We start from the raw sequence: 22,140 nt of genomic DNA on the forward strand, positions 1-22,140 counted from the left end.
AATTTGGACATTCTAGGCTGAGAACCGCAAGAGAAAGCAAAGGAACGGAAGTGGGATCACAGGATATGAGCCCTGCATGGGCCTGGAGCATCTGGCAGATGCAAACCCTGGCTGCTTAAGCAGGTCTCACTGCTCTGGGTGGGTCAAAGCCTCCATGCTTAAAATGCCAGAAGGGTCCCTGTCTGGTGGTAGACTAGGGAAGTGCTTGCAAGAATAGACATCGGACTTTGAGACCGACAAAACACGATCCTTTCCCTAGATGGGGATTTTCCTTCCACATGACCAATATCCACTCAAAGCTACTTCTACTCCTGGCTAATCTTACTCGGTGTTTCCTTTCACTACAAAAGTTGGGTGACTTTTAACAGCCTCCATTTGAGGCAGGTGATGGAGTGGGAAAGTACCTGGGGGAGCCGAGGCTTTACTAAGGAGTGTGGGCAGTCGGGTCCCCTCTGTAGAAGACAAGGGCTGGGCTACATCAGTGGTTGGGTTATGGATCCCTTTATTCAAACAGAATCCAACAGGGAAACCCAAAGTTAAAGAGTGAGTGTGTGTACGTGTGTCATATAAACCTCAAAGCGGTGGCCCCATCTTCCAGAGAAAATCGAAACTATAACTCTCCCCACTTCCGGCACTGCAGGGCAGCTTAAAAACTGGTGGACTAGATTTCTAAGGTAGTAGCTTTCCATTTTGTTGACTGAATCATATTAAAATACACTACACATCTCAACCCAGAACACAAGTGCGCGCACGCACGCACGCACACACACACACACACTTCATGAAACAATACTTCACCTGCTATATGCGATTCCCACTCAAATTTACTATTTTACTTTTTTCTTTTAATGCTGGTGGCGACCCACTAAATTTTACAGTTCCCTACTAGGTCTCAACCTGCAGTCTCCAAAACACTTCCTTAAGGTAGTTTCCAGCTGAAGTTTGCCCCATCCAGTGAGGAACCCATAGCTCTCTGTACATGACGCGGTCTTGGGAATCAGCCTATCAAGGCCTCCTCCCAATGTATCCAAAATAGAAGAGCATCTTGGCAAAAACCCCTGCCAACTTACTACATATTGACTAATATGGAAGGTTTTTGCCAAGAGCTTTGGAAATATCTGTATTTCAAATTCTACCAATTCATCTTTCCTTTGAAAGCAGATTTGCATGAAAAATCAATAGAAGCACAGCAATAACTGCGTTCTTGAGTCAAAAGACAATGTCTAGTATGAGCTAAGATGGGTCTTTCCAGTGAAAAATACCGCAAATAAGCTTTCAACAGGCAATATACTTATGGACTCTTGGAGCTGGTCTTTCAGGATTGAGCAGTGTTAGAATCTCAAAATACCAATGCCATGCAATTTTCAACTGCTAAACTTGGATTTCTCAAGGTAATAAGCTACATCTTAAACCCCAAGGCTCTTCTACTAGCCAAACACATTTCGGCAGTGTTTCTACATTCATCACCTTATATGACTGGTGTAATACGAGACAGGTATATTGAGAAAAAATATTGGGTTCTTATCAGATGGTAGGAAGGATGTTAACTAGACCTGCAGCTGTCCGTTAAGTCACAGTCTCCCTGAGCCTCCTCATCTTTATAAAATAGGAACACATTTTTGATTGGCCAGTCCCCCACCTCTCAAATGGGTATGACACTACAAAGCACTTTACGAATGCATTAGCCACTCTACTGTAGATAGACTCTGAACCCCGGATCCAAACATACAGACCCATTTCAGAAATATTCTCATGTAGACACAAATCAGTTTAAAATGGCATTGTGGTCTCAGTCCATGAAAAGATGCTCAACATCATTAGCCATCAGGGAAATGGAAGTCAAACTACGATGAGATACTATGTCACACCTATTAAGATGGTATAATCAAAATGACATACGAAGTGTTGGTAAAGATGTGGGAAAACCGGAACGCTCTACACTGCTGGTGGCACTATAAGATGGTACAGCTGCTATTTGGATGTTACGAGTTACCACATGACCCAGCAATTCCACTCCTAGGTAGATATAGCTGAGAAAACATGTCTACACAAACTTGTATGCAAATGTTCATAGTTGTTTTATTCATAACCAGAAAGTGGAAGCACCCTAAACGTCCAACTGATAAATGGATCAACAAAATGTGATATTATCTACACAAGGGACTAGTTCAGCAAAAAAAAGCAATGAAGTACCATGGTTGAACCTCAAACACATTATCCTTGAAAACACTGGAATAGTGATGGTTGCACAACCTTGTGAATATACTAAATACCAGAGTTGCACTTTAAACAGTGAATTATATGGTGAGTTATATCTAAAAAAAAAAGAGAATTATATTGAATAGGGATATAATCGATTAAAATCTTTTATTTAGACATCTAAACTAAAATTTGCTGCAATTACTAGAATGAATACATGTCACGTTAGCTAAGAAAATGGGAACCTCTTTGTGCTGTCATTGTTTTGTATGTATTAACTAACACATTGAAGTCTTCAAAAACTGAGGTAGATTCCACCATTATTTCCCATAGAGGAAATGGCAGCACTTAGAGGTCAAGTAACTTGACCAAGGTTACACAATAGAAAGCTATGGGAGAAATCCTGGTCTGCCAGACTCTAAACTATGTTCTGTCCACTCTAAATTGTTGTTTGCATGTTTACATCCCAGTAGGCAAAAACTCCTTGGGGGCAGCAATCACGTCTTTTCATTTTCTTGACATCAAACCCTAGTAGTACCTGGCACGCAGAAGCAATGACAATCAATTAAACTTATGTATTCACCCGTTCATCAAATATGTGTGCTTGTACTATGTAGCAGGCACCGAGGACAGTCAAGAACAAGGCTAAGTTCCTAGGGACCAAAAATGTTATTTCAGGTAATAATAATTGCTATACAATAAAATAAAGGCGTTAGGGAAGCCTGTCTGAGGAAAACCAAGGAAGAAAACAAGCCAGAAGATTGGGAGATGGTGCCTTCCAGGAGGAGCTAACAGGGGAAACAAAGGCCCTGAAAGAGAAATCCCTTTTGATGGGTTAAAGGAAGAGCAAGGTGGCAGGTATGGCTTGAGCAGAATGAGTAGAGATGAAGGTGCCAAAGCAGAGGCGGCCCAATGCTACAGGGTCTTGCTGGCCATAGTAAGGAATTCAGATTCTACCCTGAGGTAGAAAGCTATCACAGGGTTTTGAGCAATACTATGATCTGACTTAGGCTGTTGGGAATGGAATGGCTTGTATGTGGGGTATCGGGTGGACAAGACTGTCACTGACTCCATTTTGAGCAAATAATGGTGACAGATCCTTTCAAGAGAGGAATAAGACGGCATGATTCTATTTTGGACATGATCAATTTTGTATGCCTTTTAAACATCCAAACAGTTATCAAGTAGGTAGCTGGCTAAATACAGGCCTAGTCAGGGGTAAGTTTAGATTGGAAAAAAAACCTGACACATCAACAAAAAGAGACATTTAAAGTCAAGGAATTAGAGATTAAATGTAGGGAAAGCCACCAAGCACAAAGAAAGATACTCCACCACTTTATGTATGAAAGGATCCACTAGAGATAAAAGGAACAGCCAGTGAGGTAGGAGGGAAACTGGTGTTGCATCTAAAAGGTAAACCAGTGTTGCCTCCTAGAATCCAAGTGAAAGTGTTTCAAGAAAGGAGTGAACCATGAGCCAAATCCTGCCAACAGGGCTCATCCGGGAAGGATGGAGAATTAATCATATACTTTGGCAAAATGGAAGTTACTGCTAACCTTAACAAGAGTAGTTCAGCCAAGTGGAGGAATGAAAGCCTATTGAATAAATGGGATGAAGTGAATTTCCTAGATAAATGCAAGTACCCAAGGGATGCTCACTGGTTTTTTCACACTGGAATGGATTAAGGTAGCAACAACCATATTAAAAATGGGATAGTCTTTGCTTTTCCTACATCACATAATTATAAAAGAAAGCCAGACGGGACATCCTTGAAAAATAAGCTGCTGCACACACATGTAAGAGTCTATTATCAACCATGGACAGTCACTCTGGACGACCTTAGTTCGGTCCCTACAGAAGCAGTTCCACTAAGCTTTTGCCTTGTTACAAATCAAAAACCAACCTGTAAAACAACCCCTTTCTGTCCATGTCCTTTAGGTAAAAAAACCTCGTAAGTTTTCCTGAAAATAAGACAAGTAGCCATTTTCTCTCGTTTTTGATTCAACTGCCAGAAATTATAATCAAATTAACTGCCCATGTTTCAACCTGCTCAGCTTAGATTCATGGTGCCCCAAATTCCCTTTTACTTCTTTCATATGAATGTTGCTGTTTTACTTTACGCAATATTACCAACTCCAAGTTTCCTCAAATTATTTGGCTCTGCTAAATCTTAAATGCAAAAATAATTGTGGACAAACATTCAACACACACACCCCTGATAGAGGGAAGTTTCTCCAGTCATTCGTTAGCCTTCATTCACTTCCTGGAATGTGCTAGGCTCCTGCCTCAGGATGTACAGATACCGTTGCTTTGTCTGAAACACTCTTCACCCATGCCTGGTTGACTTGTGCCCTGCGCATCATATACAGAGGGTGCCAAAAAAATGTATACACATTTTAAGAAAGGAAAAAACTATTAAAATTGTTAATACTCAACATACACCGTTGACAAAAGATGAATACAAGTCATGTTTGACTCTGCAATTACAAGAGGTGCTCAAAATGGTTACCATCAGCGTCCAGACACTTCTGATTGCAGTGAATTATTGCTTGAACAACATTGACCAAAGTGTCCACTTATACTTTTTTTTGGCACGTCAATCACACCATGCACTTTACAGCTCTTATCACATTAATTATTAAAATAAAGATGGTAAAACAATTTCACCACTTTTTATTTCCCTTGCCCAACCCTCACTCTGCCCAAAGTGCCACGGGGGTAAAAAATGTAGGCACTAAAATTTCTAAGAAAGGCAGGTTTCCTGCAGTATTGAGGTGAGTAAGTAAAAGTGAGTGGCCAACATTTTTAAATTTAGAAATTTATTCTGTTTAATCCACAAGCTTTATATAGCTTTAGTTTAAAAAAAAACGAAATAAAACAAAAAACAAAAACAGTGAAAACAAGACACTATTTCAAAGTCTGGGCCCTTCCAGCCTTACAAATACAAGAGCTCTGAAAGTTGTATATACCAATTGGAAGAATAAGACAAAATTATGAATGGAGCCATGACATTTCATAAAACAAAATTTTATATAACTCAAGGATCCTTCCTGGGACTAGTTAATTGCCTTTACAAAAAAACACAACAGAATAGAATGAAATTCCAGTGTTCCAAATCAACTTGTTACACATCAATGTAAACCCATAGTGTCCTGGCAAACAACATGCTTTCATTTTCTATTTCATCCTAGAGCTCGAATCCTGATTCATTTCAGCAGTGACTCCACAGGCAACAGGAAAGATTGTGGCATTAAAATATTCATTTATACTTTTGTGGTAGTTCAACAGTGGTCTTTCTGGGCAAGCTTGCAAACCATACAAGGTTAGAAGCATCATAACTTAAATGGGTGCTAAGACTCAAACGAGAAAAAGAAAAAAAAGGCAGGGGGGAGAAAAAAGAAAAAAAAAGGAAAACCTCTGGGAATAGCCAGAGGCATTTAAAGAAACCATAAGAATGCCAACAGTATTTAAACCCCCTTTTTTAAAAAGGGAATTTTTTTTTTTTTGGCTTAAAATATTTCACTCTAAATGAATTGATATCAGCTGTCAATGAAAGAATGTCACTAATACACTGTGGACACCTTTTGCAATGTAAATCCATGCCCTTTTTTACATGGTGAACTTCAACCTAGCAATTATTACAACAAATGTTATAGTCTAAAGCTCAAACACATTTTAGCAATTTTGAAATTGAATTGAGTACAAACCAAATAAAATTTACATCATAACAAACATTTCCACCTAAGACTGTGGGGACACTTGAGCCTTTCGCATTGATCTCAGGGCCTTTTCACGCAGGTGCTTTTCTAAGTCGTCAAGGTTATCTTCAGCTTCACTTTCCGTCTCCTTAAAAAAAAACAGAAAGGTCATATCAAGTCATAAGACACCGGTGGAAGGTACTGAGTATAGAGCAAAATCAAACTGTGGTGATGGCTGTACAACTCTGAATATACTAAAAACCACTAAATTGTATACTTTGAATGGATAAATTATGTGGTATGTTAACTATTATCTCAGAAGTTATTTTAGAAATATACATTAAGCTTTTTTGGCAGCCGTTCCTATTCTTATCCTTAGTCTTGGCAATTCCTGTTCTTGGTAGGTCATCGAAAAACAGATCAAGAGAGTTATCAGCCAAGTAGCCAATTATTAGAAAACATCACTTAGCTACTCCTCAAAAGCAAATTCAGCTACTTGCATAAACTGCAAGCCAGTGTTTGTAAATACCTTCTTCGGCTCTGGCTCTGTCTCCGGTTCTTCCTGTGCTGATGTGGTCGTGGGGGCAGCAATGGTTGCAGGGGTTACAGTAGCTGCAGCAGCTACAGCCACAGCCTTTTCCTTCTTGTGTTTTTTGTGTTTCTTGTGCTTCTTATCCTTTTTGTGTTTCTTGTCCTTCTTCTTCTTCTTTTTCTTTCCACCTCCTTCTTGGTCCGAATTCTAGAAATCCAGAAAAACAGCAGCAATAAAACCAATCATTAAAAGTCTGTCCAACTCAACATTTCATTTCCTCAAGGAAATAACTAAATGGATCCATCAAGATTTCGTAAGGCTTCAGGGGAAAAAAGGCCCAAGACCAATCTCCACCAAGAAAACCATTCCCGGAGATGGGAACCACATTGAAAGCAAAGGTATTCGTCACAGATTTTACGGGTCAGAACGGATCTTGAAGGTAACCGATTTTTACAATTTTACCCAACTAATTTCACATTACACCAGGTTTCCTAACCACAAGCCGTGAGTCAGGTCTGTCTCTAGGACTGAGTCAGTGTCTACCTCCAGATGTTAAGAAAAAGCAGCATGTGCAACAGAAAAAGAAGTCTCTGAACTCAAGTAGGCCTGAGCCAAATTCTGGTTTCTGAATCTATTAACTATTTTTGACCTCAGAAAAATCTCCTTGACTTTTTTTGAGCCCTTTTTGTCAACCTAAACTGTGTCTGATAATCCCTGATAAAGCTATTGTGATGATTAAATGGGTATACTTGTAAATCTCACACAATACTAGCCTAACATGTAGCAAGCATTGATAGTTATTCTAATTACATGCTTGTATGAATGCCATGTCTCTAATCACCACCTAACCTCTCCTTAGGACGGAGGCGGTTTGTTCTTCACTGCACATATACCAAATTAAGCAAAAGGCAGGCTTTGCTATAACTGAATTGAGTCTGTAATTCGTAAATTTCACATTTCTAAGCAATTACTTAAAACCCCCCAATTTATTCAGTTAGTTTGCACAGCAATTCAGTCAACCCTGTTTAAATGGACATTTAACCACTAATTTTACACAACACAGAAACCTGTCCAAGATCAGATCAATAATGTACAAAAGGGGGGAAAAGGTTTAAACTCCAACACTTTAGTGCACCAATGATATTTCAACTTGACACTGTAAAAACGAGATTTTCACATGTAGCTTCCCAAAGACAAGACTGTATGGGACAATAAAATACTTTCCATTCCCTCTAATATTTCACAGGTTACAAGGTTCTTTTTTTATTATAGAAATAATGTACAGTTGACCCTTGAACAATGCACGGATTGGGGGCACCAACCCCCAAGAAATAAAAAAATCTACCCATTAACTTTTGACTAATTACAAAAAAAAACCCACCCTTAATTACAGTCACCACTCAGTATCTGCAGGGGATTGGTTCCAGGACCTCCCCCAAATCCAAAATCCACGGGTGCTCAAGTCCCTTACATGAAATGGCACAGAACAATGCATAGAGCTGGCCCCCCCACACCTATGGATTCCAACTACAGATCAAAAATACTGTTTTGAGGGGTGGCCAGATGGCTCAGCTGGTTAGAGGGCGAGCTCTCAACAAGGTTGCCGGTTCAATTCCCGCATGGGATGGTGGGCTGTGCCCTCTGCAACTAAGATTGAAAACAGCGAGTGGACTTGGAGCTGAGCTGCGCCCTGGAAAAACGCACTGTTCCCCAACATTCCCCAATAAAATTAAAAAACTAAAATAAAAATTTGTTTCAATCCAAAGTTCGTTGAATTTGTAGGTGCGAAACCTGGGGATGGCTGACTGTATTTATTGGAAACAAACAAAAACACGTGTTAAGTGGATCTGCACAGTTCAAGAGTCAACTGTATTTCCACTGTAGGGAAAAGCAAGAGCATTAAAGGGCAAAGAAAAATTTCAATCATTCATCATTTCCCTAATACGTAACACACTGCCAACATTTTGGTATCTTCTTTGTGTTATGTATTTTTTCCTTTATAAAAACCGAATCATATTAATACACAATCTAAGAGTGAAAGTTTATTACTGATTTGTGTGCTCTTAACTAAATATCCACAAATGTGTCAAACACTAGGAAAAACAGCAGAAATGTTACATAATAGAATCATGGGCAATTTTTTCTTTCTGTTTAAGATTTTTCTATGTAGCTCAATCTCAACCACCAAAAATGTGGAATTTAACACTACTGGACATACTGCAAATTAGTGGTGGCTAGAGTGCTAAGAGTGGACCGCTGGCGCAGCCACTACCACTTAACTTGTGCCTCCTTGAAGCCCATCTGAACCACAGCAAACAATGCTTCTGAACTACAAAAGGCAAAAAACTGTCTCTGCTTCCACACAGAATTATAAAGGACGTCCAACGCAGGGCACACATACCCTTGCCGGTGATGGGCTTGGTGTCGGGCTTTTAGCCTTTTTGACCGGTACCGCTGGGGACCAGTTGGTAGAAGGTGACTGAGACTGGACAGGAGATGGAGGTGCAGGGGGTTTTGTAGCTGCTGGCTCAGGAGACCCTGAGACAGACCGGGAGGATGAGACCCTCCTTACAGACTGAGGGCTTGGTGAGGCAGCCCTAGACAAAGGGAAAAAACACAAAACATTCAGTGTCCAAGAACAGAGATCTTTCCTAAGAGAAAATAACCAACTACCATTATAAAATTAAATCACAAACTTAAATACTTTACAGCATTTAGCTTGCTAACTGATTACACTAATTCAAATTTGTATAATCTAAGTCTCCTAGAAAATAGTTCAAGCTCCAGAAACCTCTTTCCATTCTGTTAATGATTCTTCCTATATGAAATTAGTAATGCCAATTCCTTGTATTTTGTTTAAGACTGCTTTTATCAGTCTTACACAGACATGCAAGAGATACTCTACGCATCGCTTCATAGTTTAGTTTTGGAAGCACACCCTCAATAAACCGGATACTCCTAAGAACCAAGTAAAATCCTATGGAATTTGGTTTATGACATAAGAAACTATCCTGAAAATACTAAAGGTTCTCTGAATAGTGCCTAGAATTTGCCTTAAAAGTTCGTGTTCATAGTTTATCCTTTTCTGTAATTTCTACAAAGGGGGAAAAAGCTTCCAAATATAAGGAGAGCTATGCAAATTAATGTTCCTAACCAGAATGCGTAAGATATTTTTACTTTTTTGTCTTTTTGGGTTCCGGAGTCCTGGAGACTCTCCTAATAGGTCTAGTACTTGGAGATGGGGACTGCCTTCTTTGGGGTGATGATGATGCTCCTCTTCGAACAGGTGGAGGACTTGAGGAGGTCTGAGGAGCTCGAGGCCGGGGGGAGGGCGAATGCCGTTTGTTTGGTTGTGGTGACCGGGCCTCCCGGGCAGATCGGCTCGGGGAAGACCCTTTCCTATGCTTTGATGACAATGAAGGCGAACGTCTCTTGGTGACTGGGGAGCTTCTTTGTTTGGGAGGCGGAGAATGGGAGACCCGATGCTTTGGTGGTGGAGATGGTGATGCCCTTCGTTTAGGAGGAGGTGGGGGAGAAGCCGTTCTTCTCTTTGGAGGAGGGGAAGGAGAATATCTCCTTTGTATTGGAGGAGAGTATCTTCTTGGAGAAGGTGAGCGTCGTCGTGGGGGAGGAGAAGGAGTCCTAGGAAAAATACATCAGTAAGCTGAAAGGTCGGACAAGATAAGGAACTAGTATACAAAAAAACTAGCCAGCAATTATGGCTATACACGCATTCCTCAGACATTGTAAGTTCTGTTTCAGATCACCACCAAAAGAGAATATTGCAATAAAGTCACATTAATTTTTTGTTTTCCCAGTGTATATGTTTACACTATACAGTAGCCTATTAAGTGTGCAACAGTGTTATGTCTTTTAAAAAGTGTACATATGTCAGTTAAAAAATGCTTTATTACTAAAGAATGCTAACCATCATCTGAGCCATCTTTTTTGAAGGATCTCGCTTCAATGTTGATAAAAATGTACTATTTGCAAAGTACAATAAAACGAGGTATGCCTAGAAGGAATTAAGCCATATTAATGCCTAGCTGTTAGCCCAGGAAGACCCACTTTGGGCTTCTGAACTCAAGAGCCATAAGATAATAAATTTGTGTTGTCTAAAACAAAGAAAACAAAAAAGTAAACCTGAAAGTAACCTCAATTGATACTAACTAAAACATCAGTGTCACCCCAGTTTTCCACTAATGTCCCTTTTCTGTTCCAAGTTCCAAAAATTAGAATCCCACATTGCATTTAGTTGTCATGTGTCTTAAGTTTCTGCTAATTTGTAACTGTTACTCAGTCTGTCTTTCATGATTGACATTTTGAAGAGTACTGGTCAGTTCCTCTGCAGAATGACCTTCAAATTGGATATCTGATATTTCCTAATAATTAGACTGAGGTTCTACATAATTGGTAAGTATACTACAGCGGTACCTAGGAATTATGTGATGTCAATATGTATTACTGGGGATAACTTTGATTCCTTAGATAAAAAGGTATCTGCTGCGGTGGCTGGATGGCTCAGTTGGTACAACCTTTGAACAACAGGGTTGCTGGTTTGATTCCCACATGGGCCAGTGAGCTGTGCATTCCACAACCAAATTGAAGGACGACTTGGAGCTGATGGGCCCTGGAAAAACACGCTGTTCCCCCTCCCCCCCAAAAAAGTATCTGCTGGGCATTCTTCACTAAGTTAATACTTTTCCATTTATATTCACTAGTGTTTCCACCTTTTAATTTAGTATCTGTATTGATAAATTCACATACTGTAAGAGTCACCCATTTAAAGTATACATACTTCAATAGTTTTTAGTATATTCACAGCTGTGCAACCATTATTGCTCCACATTCCTACGTAGGCAATTCACTTTCTATCTACAGATTTCTGTGTTCTGGACTTTTCAGATACATGGAATCATATAAACGTGGCATTTTGTGAATGACTGAGCAATGCCACCCTAATAAAATATTTCAATCAAAAAGATTCAAAGTTGCTCCAACAAGCGTATCTGATATAGTACCTTCGTCGTGGCGGTGGTGTAGGAGACCTGCGCCGGCGTGGAGGAGGAGCAGGGGAAGGAGAACGTCGTCTTCTGGGGGGTGGTGGGGAGGGACTTCTCCTCCGTCTACCACTAAACCAAATCAGAATTATAGTGATTCTGAATAGCATTTATAATTAAAGTGATCCAAATGACACCGTTTTAATTATTGTTAACCCGAAATGCACAACTGTTACTCTATTCCCCAGAGCAGTGTTTTTCAAACTACAGGTCAAGATTATTAGTCAAGATCCTGGGTAAAAACCAACATATTTTTTAAAAAATCAGGAAATCAGAGCGTGTTACTTGTAGTAAGGGTAAATATTGTTTTGAGAAAATTTTGTTTCAGTATTTAAATATTGTAGTCTGGGTCATGATATAAAACACGCAACGTAATGTAGAAAAAGTTTGGAAACACTGCCTTAGACCATTGCTTTTAAATTGACACACACACCAGAATCACCTGGGAAACTTATTTGACCCTTGCGTTCACCAGATCTGGGCTATGGTCTAGCCACTGTACTGTACGTATTTTGAAAAGGCTCTCTACAGGTGATTTTCTGATTTCTTACTAGGAACAACTAACTGCATTAAAGCCTAGAAAAATTCAATGTTTTAATACAGAAATTTACGATTTTAATAGTTAACAGTGGCTTAAAGGCCCAAAATCTGGGTGTCACCACTCCAAGTTCTTGATTTTTTAAAATGTTACTTCCACTGTTCAGGAGTTGCATACCATTAACTAGAAACACTATCCCAAAGGCAAAAGACTAAAGTTGTCTGGGCACTAAAGCTACCACTGGGAACAATTTGGTTAAAATATAGATAAGGATCAAATAAACCTTAGTTCTGGGCTCAACAACACACTTAACCAACATAAAAAGCACACCTGAAATATACAGTTATACCAAGTGAACTCCCTATAGCAATCTCCCTATAGATATAGTAAAATATACACTAAGTCAGTTTGCCACCTTTTGGGTAAGTTTGTGTATACAAAGTAGTCAAATAATGTAATTAATTCTTAATTTCTTGCCCAGTACAGAACTGATTTTTCCTGTGAATCTACAAATTGTTTTTCTAAATTTTATTAGTCTCGGTTTCCTTTAAAACTCATGACAAATTATTTTTCAATTTAAATTTGTTTATGTCGTATGGGGACTATGACTTCACTTTGAACAGATTTAAAATATAAAGTATTACAGGCAATATATCAAGACAGATAAGCTTCAGATCAATGAAATGTAGACACCAAACTATTAATTACAACAAAGGACAATTAAAGGAGAAGGCACTTTACCGGCAGAGTTAGTCAGAATTATGGGACCTGGAGAAGCAAGATGGCTGCAGTATCGTTTGAACAGGTAATAAAATTTCAAACGGGAAAAAATATTTGGATTTTGACTTGAAAGAAGAAAAGCAAAGGTTTACATTAGCAAACTTTGAGGATGAGGTGATATCAACTGGAACTCTCAATGTTATCGGTAGGTATAATAGCGTTAAGAGGCTGCTGCTGTGGATTATGTGACTTCTCTTTAAAAATATTCTTCCCATTTCAGTGTGCAAAACTCTAATCAAAATTCTCATTAAAAATTGGACTCAGATTAGAATCTATTACGATACACTAATACCCTGAGATATTTTTGCCTCGGTTTCATTTGTAAATGAAAGGCTTAGGGTAACTAAAAGGTTCCTTTTAGTGATGACCTTCAATGTCCGGTGTTTCTATGTGAGAAAATAACCAAAAGGAGAGTAAGAATAAAACCATAAGCAAAGTAGCATAACTTAAGGAAAATCACTTGTAAGTGATACCACATGGCTCTATGACCTGAAGACTAGTTTCTTAACTGATCTGATAAGGCACACATTTCAGGTGATTAAAAAAACAACAAAAAAAACCCCAACCATTTTCTAGTTACTCTGACGACTAATGGCCAAGCCAAGCCTTCAAATGTGTATAGAAATGGAGTAGAAAAGTTTTCCCCTTAAATTGTGTGAGAACCACAGTTTAAATATGCCTCGATATGTGATGTTGCCCTTAGCCCCCCAAGTATTTAGGAATACAGATGTCTCGTAAGGAGCCAGCTTGCTATCTCTGCAGAGACCTCTTCAGAAAAATGTCACTTCACTAGTCATGCTGGTAATGAAGATAAGTTACAATGTGACAACAGTAATCAACTACACTAAATATGATCAGTATACCGTGTATCTTTTAAGTTAAGGAGTATTCAACACCCAAAGACAAGTGTTTAAGAGCATGAAAACTATTACATTTTTCAATGTTTAAGCCTTACTTGAAACAGGACGGTATAAACACTGAAGCATGATTTCAAATAATTATTTTTCCATCTCTAAATCCTAGACACCTGATTGCAATTTCTAACATCATTAAACTTGAGGCTACTAGTACAACTTAGTGCCTTTTTAACAAGGAGAAACAAAACAAAAATATCTTGGAGTAGGGCAATAAACATCAGCATTGGTTTCATTACAGTGAGAAATCTCTTTCCAGTAAATAAAATAGTTCCAAATGGAAAGGAAGGGGGGGGGGGCTGAGGGAAGAAATCTTACCACTGACCTAATTTTGTGAGGTGATTTTTAAATTTTTTTTCAGCTGTACTGCAAATTTTATAGAATGCCAGGGATAATTATAGCTGGGAACAAAATACCTTAGCATCTAAATTAATCTTGTTTTGTTTGTTTGGTGTTTTTATTGACAAGTAATACTTATTTCCATAGCACAAATAGACTGCTTTGCTTCACTACAAACGTTGCTGACTGGTTCCAAAAAACCTTTCCAAGAAAAACACTCATATTAATGAGGCTATCTAAAACATCATAGCTTTAAAAACTGAGCCCAAAATAAGACACTGTGATACTTTCAGGAAGGATAAATACTTAGATATTTAGTGGCAGCTAAATGCCCCCAAAACAGATTAGTATGTCAATGGCATGGGTCTTTGTCACTTTGTAACTCTAAAAAGCTTACTTGACTACTACTTCTGGGCTTGTTTTTCACTCTTGAGAGAGGCCTAAGTTAGAGATTTCTACGTATGGTCAACTCTAAAATGTTATGTTTTGTGGTCACAAAGACACTGATAATCAAAATGGCTTAATGAAGATATGCAACCCTACCTTCCTCTGTAAGAAACACTAAACGGGGCCAAAGCTTTCCATTCCTTTTCCATTTGTTAAAGTCTCTCCATAGTTTTTTCTTGCCTTCCTTAAAGTCACCACAAAGTCATTCCCCATTAAATCTAAAGAGCTATTATTATCATATCTCTTGGAAAATTATCCAAATACTGTAACTGCACAAAAATCTAAGTTCCAGTGACGTCCCAAAATGAACATTGTGTACAATTCTATCGTTAATTTTTTGTGTAAACAAGTATAATCAAACCAAAACAACCAAGGAACTTCTCCGCAGCATACCTACTATATACCTAGGATTGGGATAAGGTGACCTAGACAGTAAATTCAGTCACTAAACCTCTGACATATAACCCTAGTTTACAAGTAGTGTCTAACCAACCTTTTAGTCATTGGCGATTGCCATCGCTTTCCCATCTGCATCCTGAGAGCAGTGGAGAAAAACAAATGTCAAGAATTCCATTCACCAAATTATTTACTTCAATGGCGTTAAGTATCACTAATGCAGATACATACTTTTTTAATGTTCAAAATTGTTCAGGAATTAATGCTATGATGTAACTGGTATTCTTCTAGTCATGCACACACACACATGATATGGCACACAACTCACAAAGTTCTCATTAATTAGCTAATAACCACCAAACAAAGCAAAGAAAACTGAACCCCCCCGCCACCTGACCATATCCTAGTGTGAGTCCTTGAAATGGAACTAACCAAATTCTAAAATAAGACCATAGCCCATCCCTTAAGTTACGAAATTTCATCATTACAGAACATCAGTGAAGACTACTGAAGAAAAGACATTACCGAGGGGAAGTCTCTTTCTGGCGCTTTCGAGGTGATGGAGAGGCACTCCGGGAAGGGGAATGTCTCCGCCGCCTGCCTACCTCACCATTCTTCACATGGGACCTCTTTGGTCGCTCATCTTCTGAGGAAGAGGAGGAGCCAGAATCTATAATTACACAATGAACAACACATTACAGGTCTGTGCTTTAAAAAAATCTGTCCACGTTTTCTGAATCTAAGTAGATGGAGTGTCCAGATTAGCAGTCCACTAATGTAAGCAGGCGTGTATGCACAAACCATCACTTTGCAACCAACAAAGGCAGTTATCAATTATCTGCTCAATGACTTGAAAGCCAAGCATAAATATACATCGTTATATAAATAAGTTACATAAATCATTTCCACAACCCAGTAAGACACAGTATCTTTTAAGAATCTAGTGATTTTCCAAACACTAAGTAAAGCTTTAAAAGCATCTTAATTACTTCATTCATGTTACTCTAAGCACTCTTCAGGCTATGGAAAGTCTTAAGAGTTTGAACAACGTACTTCCATATCCCTAGCATTTATCAAAACTATGTGTGCGCCATTTCCTACAAGGCCTGGTAGCAAATATCTAAGACTTCAAAAAGAAAAACTTCAATTGCTTGCACATGGTTTCCTTAACTTAAAATAATTAACAATGGTTCCCAATATCAAAACTTAAAATTTAAAACAAAGTCCAAGTACCAAAAAACACCCAAGACCTACATATAAACATTTTAAACCTTTCCATGATTGATCTCACCTTAAGAATTGCAAAAGCTGTGTAACTTTTAACTGACAATGCCTCTGTGGGATGCTTTGCTTTCCATTTTATAAAGGCAAAGCAAAGGTAGTATCTAGACTCAGTCACAAATACCAACTGAGCTAATAAAGTCAGAACACCTGGTTTAATTAAAAACCAGGTTTCTATGTACATACTTTAATTCAGAAATCCCACTTCCAATTATTACTTTACAGGTATATTTACACATTTACACAGTACACAAAAGACTAGAAATAACCTAAGTGTTCAAATAGGTGACTGGCTCACTATATTATATTACATATTACAATAAAGAAGATAGATCTTTAAGAACAGGGAAAGATGTTTTACATTAAAAAGGCGGGCAACATAACAGACAGTTCAAGCTTGTGTGGGGGCTTCTTTGTTGTTTTTTCCTTTTAAACCATAGATGTTTATATGTGCACAAAATATTTTGGAATAAAAATTATACTTTTCTAATTTTATACCCATTTTGTTTTACTCTTGTATTCTAAAGATCTATTACTTTATTTCTATGTAGGCACAAACATAGTTTTCCTAAGTACATCACTATACTGACAGATATACATATCTTGATCTTAGCCAAAAAGCCGAGAAGCGATAGATATACATATCTTAAATATTTTTTAAATTAAGAAGTGAAGGTAGAAAAAATGTAATCGGTGTCCATACCAGATGAAGATTGCTGGTTCTGTCGTCTGTATTGGCGTCTTTGCTGCACAGAATCTGCTGCAGCCATTTTGCCACCTTTATCCTCTTCTGAAAGATGGATGCATTTAGAAAGTGTTTCTTTAGTGATGCACACAGAAAGTGCAACATATTTGAAAAGGAAAATGGTCTCTTAAACCTTTATCTGGTTGGGTCAAGCAATACAACTACTGTATTTTTTTTTACAAAGGAGAAGCTTAAAATGCCAATTTAAATGCCAATTTAAACTATCATCACCACATGTAATCAAAATAAACTTATTTAGGCATTTGCTACAGGTCAGGCTGGGTGCCAAGCACTTTATAAACATTATTTCAATCAATCAACAAAAAACCTAAATGATATTGTTATCCACATCTCAGATATGAGAGAAATGAGGCTCAGATGAATTCAGTAAGCAAGCAAGCAAAAAGGATTTAAGTAGTGGAGCCTAGGATTTAAACCGGGTTGGTCTGACTTTAGAATCCTAGTTCTTAACCACTAAGCCGTATCCCGTAATTAATCTTCAACCCAAAGTGGATGACCAAATGTGCAACAAATCTAATTCAGCTTACACACACACACACACACACACACACACACACACACACACACACACACACACACACACACAGACGTGTTCTCCCGCTCCCCACACCCCCTTACCTGATTCAGATAACTCTACTTTTCTAGGCTTGGGTGCTGGTGAAGGGGACTCTCTTTTCTCAGTACCTTTATGTTTTGTCACTAAAAAGAATAAGGCAAAAACAAAACACCACTTACACATAAGGAAAAAAGAGCGTCACAAGATGTCCTGACAGTACAAAAATAGGTGTGACTCTAGTCATAAAGAACTTGAGAATTACAAAATTCTGTAAGACCTTTTTGTTATGAACAATAACTGAAGTGGAAGCAAGAATTTTTATATGTTGGGTGAAAGCCTCAAAAAGTTCTATGATTTTGAACCTTGAGATTCTCCTGAGAAAAAAATAGAGAAATTAGGAATGAGTAGAACAAGCTCTAAGCTATGTATAACATTCAGCTCAGTAAACCTGTGTGCTACTCCATAATTTAAAACACACATTCTACAGAGGCCTCATCAGCATAAAAGCTTCCAAACACCCACTACAGGTAGGTTCAGAAAATAAAGATGATAAATCATTAAGAAATTAGATCTGCTGAAACTTTCATATAAAGATATTTAGTCTGGAAAAGAAGGATGAACTAGGCAAATGAGAGGCTGGCTGTCAGCTCTTTATGTAGAACATAACCTTCACAGTAGTATGAGGTTAAGATTTAAACTCCCTATAGAAAAGTAGACCTTCACCATGGTAAATATAATTAAATACTAAGGCTCAAGGATTCTTTCCAAAGCTAAAAAGGGCAGCAGCAGCAGATCTGAGATATACCAAGTTGAATTATCCAACTTATCTTTTTCTTATGAATTATCCAACTTATCTTTCTCCAACTACACACAAATTACGGCAGCTACCTTTTGCCTGCCTGCTGTATTATTAAATACTGTCAAGCACTGTTGCTAATATCCCGTTTTATAAGAGGAAATATCTGAGGTTTAAAAAGTAATTTCAAAACCACAGATAATTTAAGTGAACTAGGATCTGAAACCAAGACTATTTCTGGAGCATAGGCTTTAATTTCCAGTGATGACTAGCTTTATTTATAATATTCATTCATTGCTTCAACTAAAATCAAAAGAATGTACAAATATAATCATTAATCTTACCATAGATTAACCTGAAACTTCACTTGAGAACACTAAGAACTAAACTTGAAGACAGTGTGACCTCCCCTCAAGATCTTTACAACTGTTTTGATTAAAGCAATTACCATGGGATGTTTGACCTGGAATGTAGATACACTTGACACTCAATATTCAGAATTCTGTAAAGGCTTATTCAGGGCAGTCACTTAGAAAACTAGTGATCTAAAACAGCACTCATTTTTGCTAGTCAAACTGGAGAAATATACCACTACTTTTAAAACCATCAGCATTTTACTAATGATTCTCCCTAATAAGCCTTTTGGACAAACCAATGGATTGGGAAAAGAATGGTTAACACCAAAATTATCATGAAATATGGTAGCAATAAGTGCATTTAAAATTTGTATTTTAACAAATTCAAAGAAATGCTTTCAAATTTTTAAGGGAGGATTTGGAAAACTAGATTCCAAAGTATGTTTGGATATCAGAATGCATTTTCCCCTAAGAAACATTAAAGATGTTAAGTTCGCAAGATGGCAAATGCCTACTTAGTAAAAAATACATTTGAACTATAACATTACTTACCTTTTTTCCATGGAAATACACATTTGGAGTTTAATCCTGATTCAATCTCAATGACTTAGCTAAAATAGTCTAATTATTTTAATATATTCATATCATGAGTATCCATTATATACCCCTACTCTGGTTTAGTAACTGATTGAATGACAGTAAATTACGTTGTTTCATGGAGGTTTGTCAGATGAGATTTTATCCAGTTACTGTTATGTTAATGCTTTCGTTTTTCGTAGTCAGGGCAAAATCATTCTAGCATAAAGTCACAAATCTTTTCAGTCCACTGAAAAACCAGAATTTTAAATTTACTTCAACAGTCCTATTAATTATTAATCTCCTAGACTTGCCCAAAAGATCTCTTTTAAGATAAGTCACTGTGACCAGAACTAAGTAAAAATAATCGAGTATCTACAAGTACAATTTACATGGCTAAGCTGATCTGCTCAGAACCACCACCACCACCACCTCTAAACATACGTCATTAAATATCTCACTGATTTCAAGGCACTCATTTTATGTACTAAGTTAATGCCAATTTAACTATGATATGCCATTGATTGATTACAACATACTTCCTGAGAACTCTTTCAGATGAGAATGTATATTACACTCCAAATAATTTACCTCTTAAGTTTCCCAAAATACATTTCTTGCCTCCCTCCCACTCCATTTGCCTACTATCAGCAGCAGAACCTTTAAAGCCCTGATTGGTGACTACTACAACGAAATACGGAAGTAAAATCTATTACATTTCAACGATGTCACTGCTGTTATTAGCCACAGATACTGCAACAAAGGAATGTCTCAAATCATACTATCAGGTAGAGAAGCTAAAGGATTTCAACCTGCCCTCCATTTCCCTCCCCCAGAAATCAAATCAGGCATTTGGGGTAGGAGAGTTGGGCAAAGTACACATTTTTTCAACTGAGAATGAGAACCCAAATTCTAGCCTTGGCTGACTGACCTTGACCAAATCATTTAACCTGAGAACCTGTTTCTTGACAACAATCTCTCAAGTCCTTTCTAACTCTGAAATTTCATCAGACAGCTGGGATCATTTTACTATTACAAAGTTACTTCCAAGTAGTTAGACCCAATATTCAGCTTCAGGGGTCAAAGGCAGCCTCTGACTACACTGATCACAGTGCCATCTCTTTGGTTGAGTTTTGTTTGGACATGGGAGGATGTCCCAGAATCCACAGAACAGCACTACTCCTTTGTCTTCCACCGTAACTTATTTCTTGCTCATGTATATATACACTGTGACTTGTTTCCGAAAAGCAGCACTCCACTCCACCCAACAATATACCAACACACAGTTGATACCTATGCAGATTCTCAAAAAGGTTAACTACTAATTCTTAACAATCAACTGACTGTAACAAGGGTTCAGTCCTTCTGTTCAAGTACACTTATTACCCTTTGGCTGTACAATTTAAATAGAAAAATCAAACCTTAATATGTGTTTTTTGCAATTTAAATAGAAAAATCAGACCTTAATGTGTTTTTTTGCAAAGTAACAAGTAACATTTATATTTTTTCACTAGAGTGCTTTCTGGCTCCAGACAAAGGAAAAGAAATATTCAGAAGTGCAAACACTTCATAGAAAAGAAAAAAATAGAACAGGACAACAGCATCAGATTTAGACAAAATTAAAGGATATGAAATTATAAAAAATAAGTGATCCTAAAGGCCCCTCCCATACTTAAATTAAGTCTGAACCTAGAAGACTAAAGGTTTTTCTTTTTTTTTTTTGCGGCCGGTCTTCAGTGATCCTGAAGCGCCTGGTTTATTTACCTTCACCATTTTATATTAAAGGTTTTTCTATTCTTAGCCAGCTGCCTGTCTTGGGCTAGAGCCAATCCAACAAAAATGACCACATAATAATTACATGTCACCAAATTAACTAACCTGTTAAAAATTCAGAAAATAATCTATACATTACTCGTTACAGATTACCATTATCTGCCAGTCCACCTTTCACTCTGATAGCGTGTGTATACCTCACTGTAGAAGAGGTAAGGCAAAATTTGCCTTTCTAGATATGAACACACTGCAGGGTTGGTGGGGAGGGGAGAAGCAGCAGCAGAATGCTGATTACAAATCCTGATCGCATCAAGTTCATTAAAATATCGTCAAACTTTTGCCCATCCCATTTTCTTTCTCATTTCTAACCTAAAAACTTAAATGTGATCAGAGCAACTGCAGGTTGCTCCTTAAAATCCAGTTATCACAGTAGCTTTTTAGATCTTTCCCTTCCCCCACCACTCACCTTTCAGGGTCTCTGTATCATTCCATCCCCAAGGACCAGCCTGATTCAAATAGATCCTATAGTGTATATATGTATAATGCTAAAGGAACAAACCTCAATACATCACAACCGTCACTCAGACTAACACAGCATTCTACTTGCCTGGCAGGCACAGATCATGAATTCCTCAGAAATCAATCTACAGAATAAAGCAAGGACAACATTCAGAATAACCCTGCCTAGAGCTAAATTAAAAAGACAAATCAGCTTTAAGACATCATGTTCTTTCCTAAGGAGCACAATGTGGCCAAAAAAGAATTAAAACAGAATATGAAGTCCTCAAATAAGATATCAAACAAAAAAACCTTCAGGGGAAAAACATTAACTGGTTTCTTATCATTAATGATCTCTTATCATGACGACACAAACTTCACTTCGGGAAGTTACCCCAAATCAAAAATCCCCTGGCTGGTAATGTATTTCTCAACCTACTCAATGCCACAGGGCATTGCTAAAAACAAAACACTTACATGTAAATACTATTTCAACAAGTCCCAGGAACTTAAAGCAGGAAAGAAAAGGTGAGCCTATTAGCAATTTACAAAGAACGCACCAAAAAAATATTACCCAGCAACTTCATACTTGAAGGGGGAGTGGGCTGCCAAAAACTGACTAAGCACTTTGTAAC

The 22,140-nt window shown here is 37.8% G+C and overlaps 1 protein-coding gene across 17 annotated transcripts in view; it reads right to left on the reverse strand.

The window, feature by feature from the left end:
• Window positions 1-5,009: 5,009 nt before the first annotated feature.
• The window catches only part of SRRM1 (serine and arginine repetitive matrix 1), a 28,762-nt gene continuing 11,631 nt past the window's right edge, over window positions 5,010-22,140 (reverse strand). For 5 of the 17 annotated variants that reach the window (XM_081057400.1, XM_081057414.1, XM_081057408.1 and 2 more), the window contains 9 exons: window positions 17,569-17,649; window positions 16,888-16,974; window positions 15,429-15,573; window positions 15,001-15,042; window positions 11,451-11,561; window positions 9,607-10,071; window positions 8,831-9,026; window positions 6,427-6,636; window positions 5,010-6,045 (listed from right to left, as the gene is read on the reverse strand). In XM_081057400.1, the coding sequence (XP_080913526.1) occupies window positions 5,941-6,045; window positions 6,427-6,636; window positions 8,831-9,026; window positions 9,607-10,071; window positions 11,451-11,561; window positions 15,001-15,042; window positions 15,429-15,573; window positions 16,888-16,974; window positions 17,569-17,649 (1,442 nt within the window). In that variant the 3' untranslated portion in view covers window positions 5,010-5,940. The remainder of the gene's footprint in view (window positions 6,046-6,426; window positions 6,637-8,830; window positions 9,027-9,606; window positions 10,072-11,450; window positions 11,562-15,000; window positions 15,043-15,428; window positions 15,574-16,887; window positions 16,975-17,568; window positions 17,650-22,140) is intronic. The other 12 variants (XM_081057401.1, XM_081057399.1, XM_081057409.1 and 9 more) reach the window with 3 other exon arrangements.

The sequence above is a fragment of the Rhinolophus hipposideros genome, assembly GCF_964194185.1.
Source record: "Rhinolophus hipposideros genome assembly, chromosome: 8".
NCBI classification, from domain to species: Eukaryota; Metazoa; Chordata; class Mammalia; order Chiroptera; family Rhinolophidae; genus Rhinolophus; species Rhinolophus hipposideros.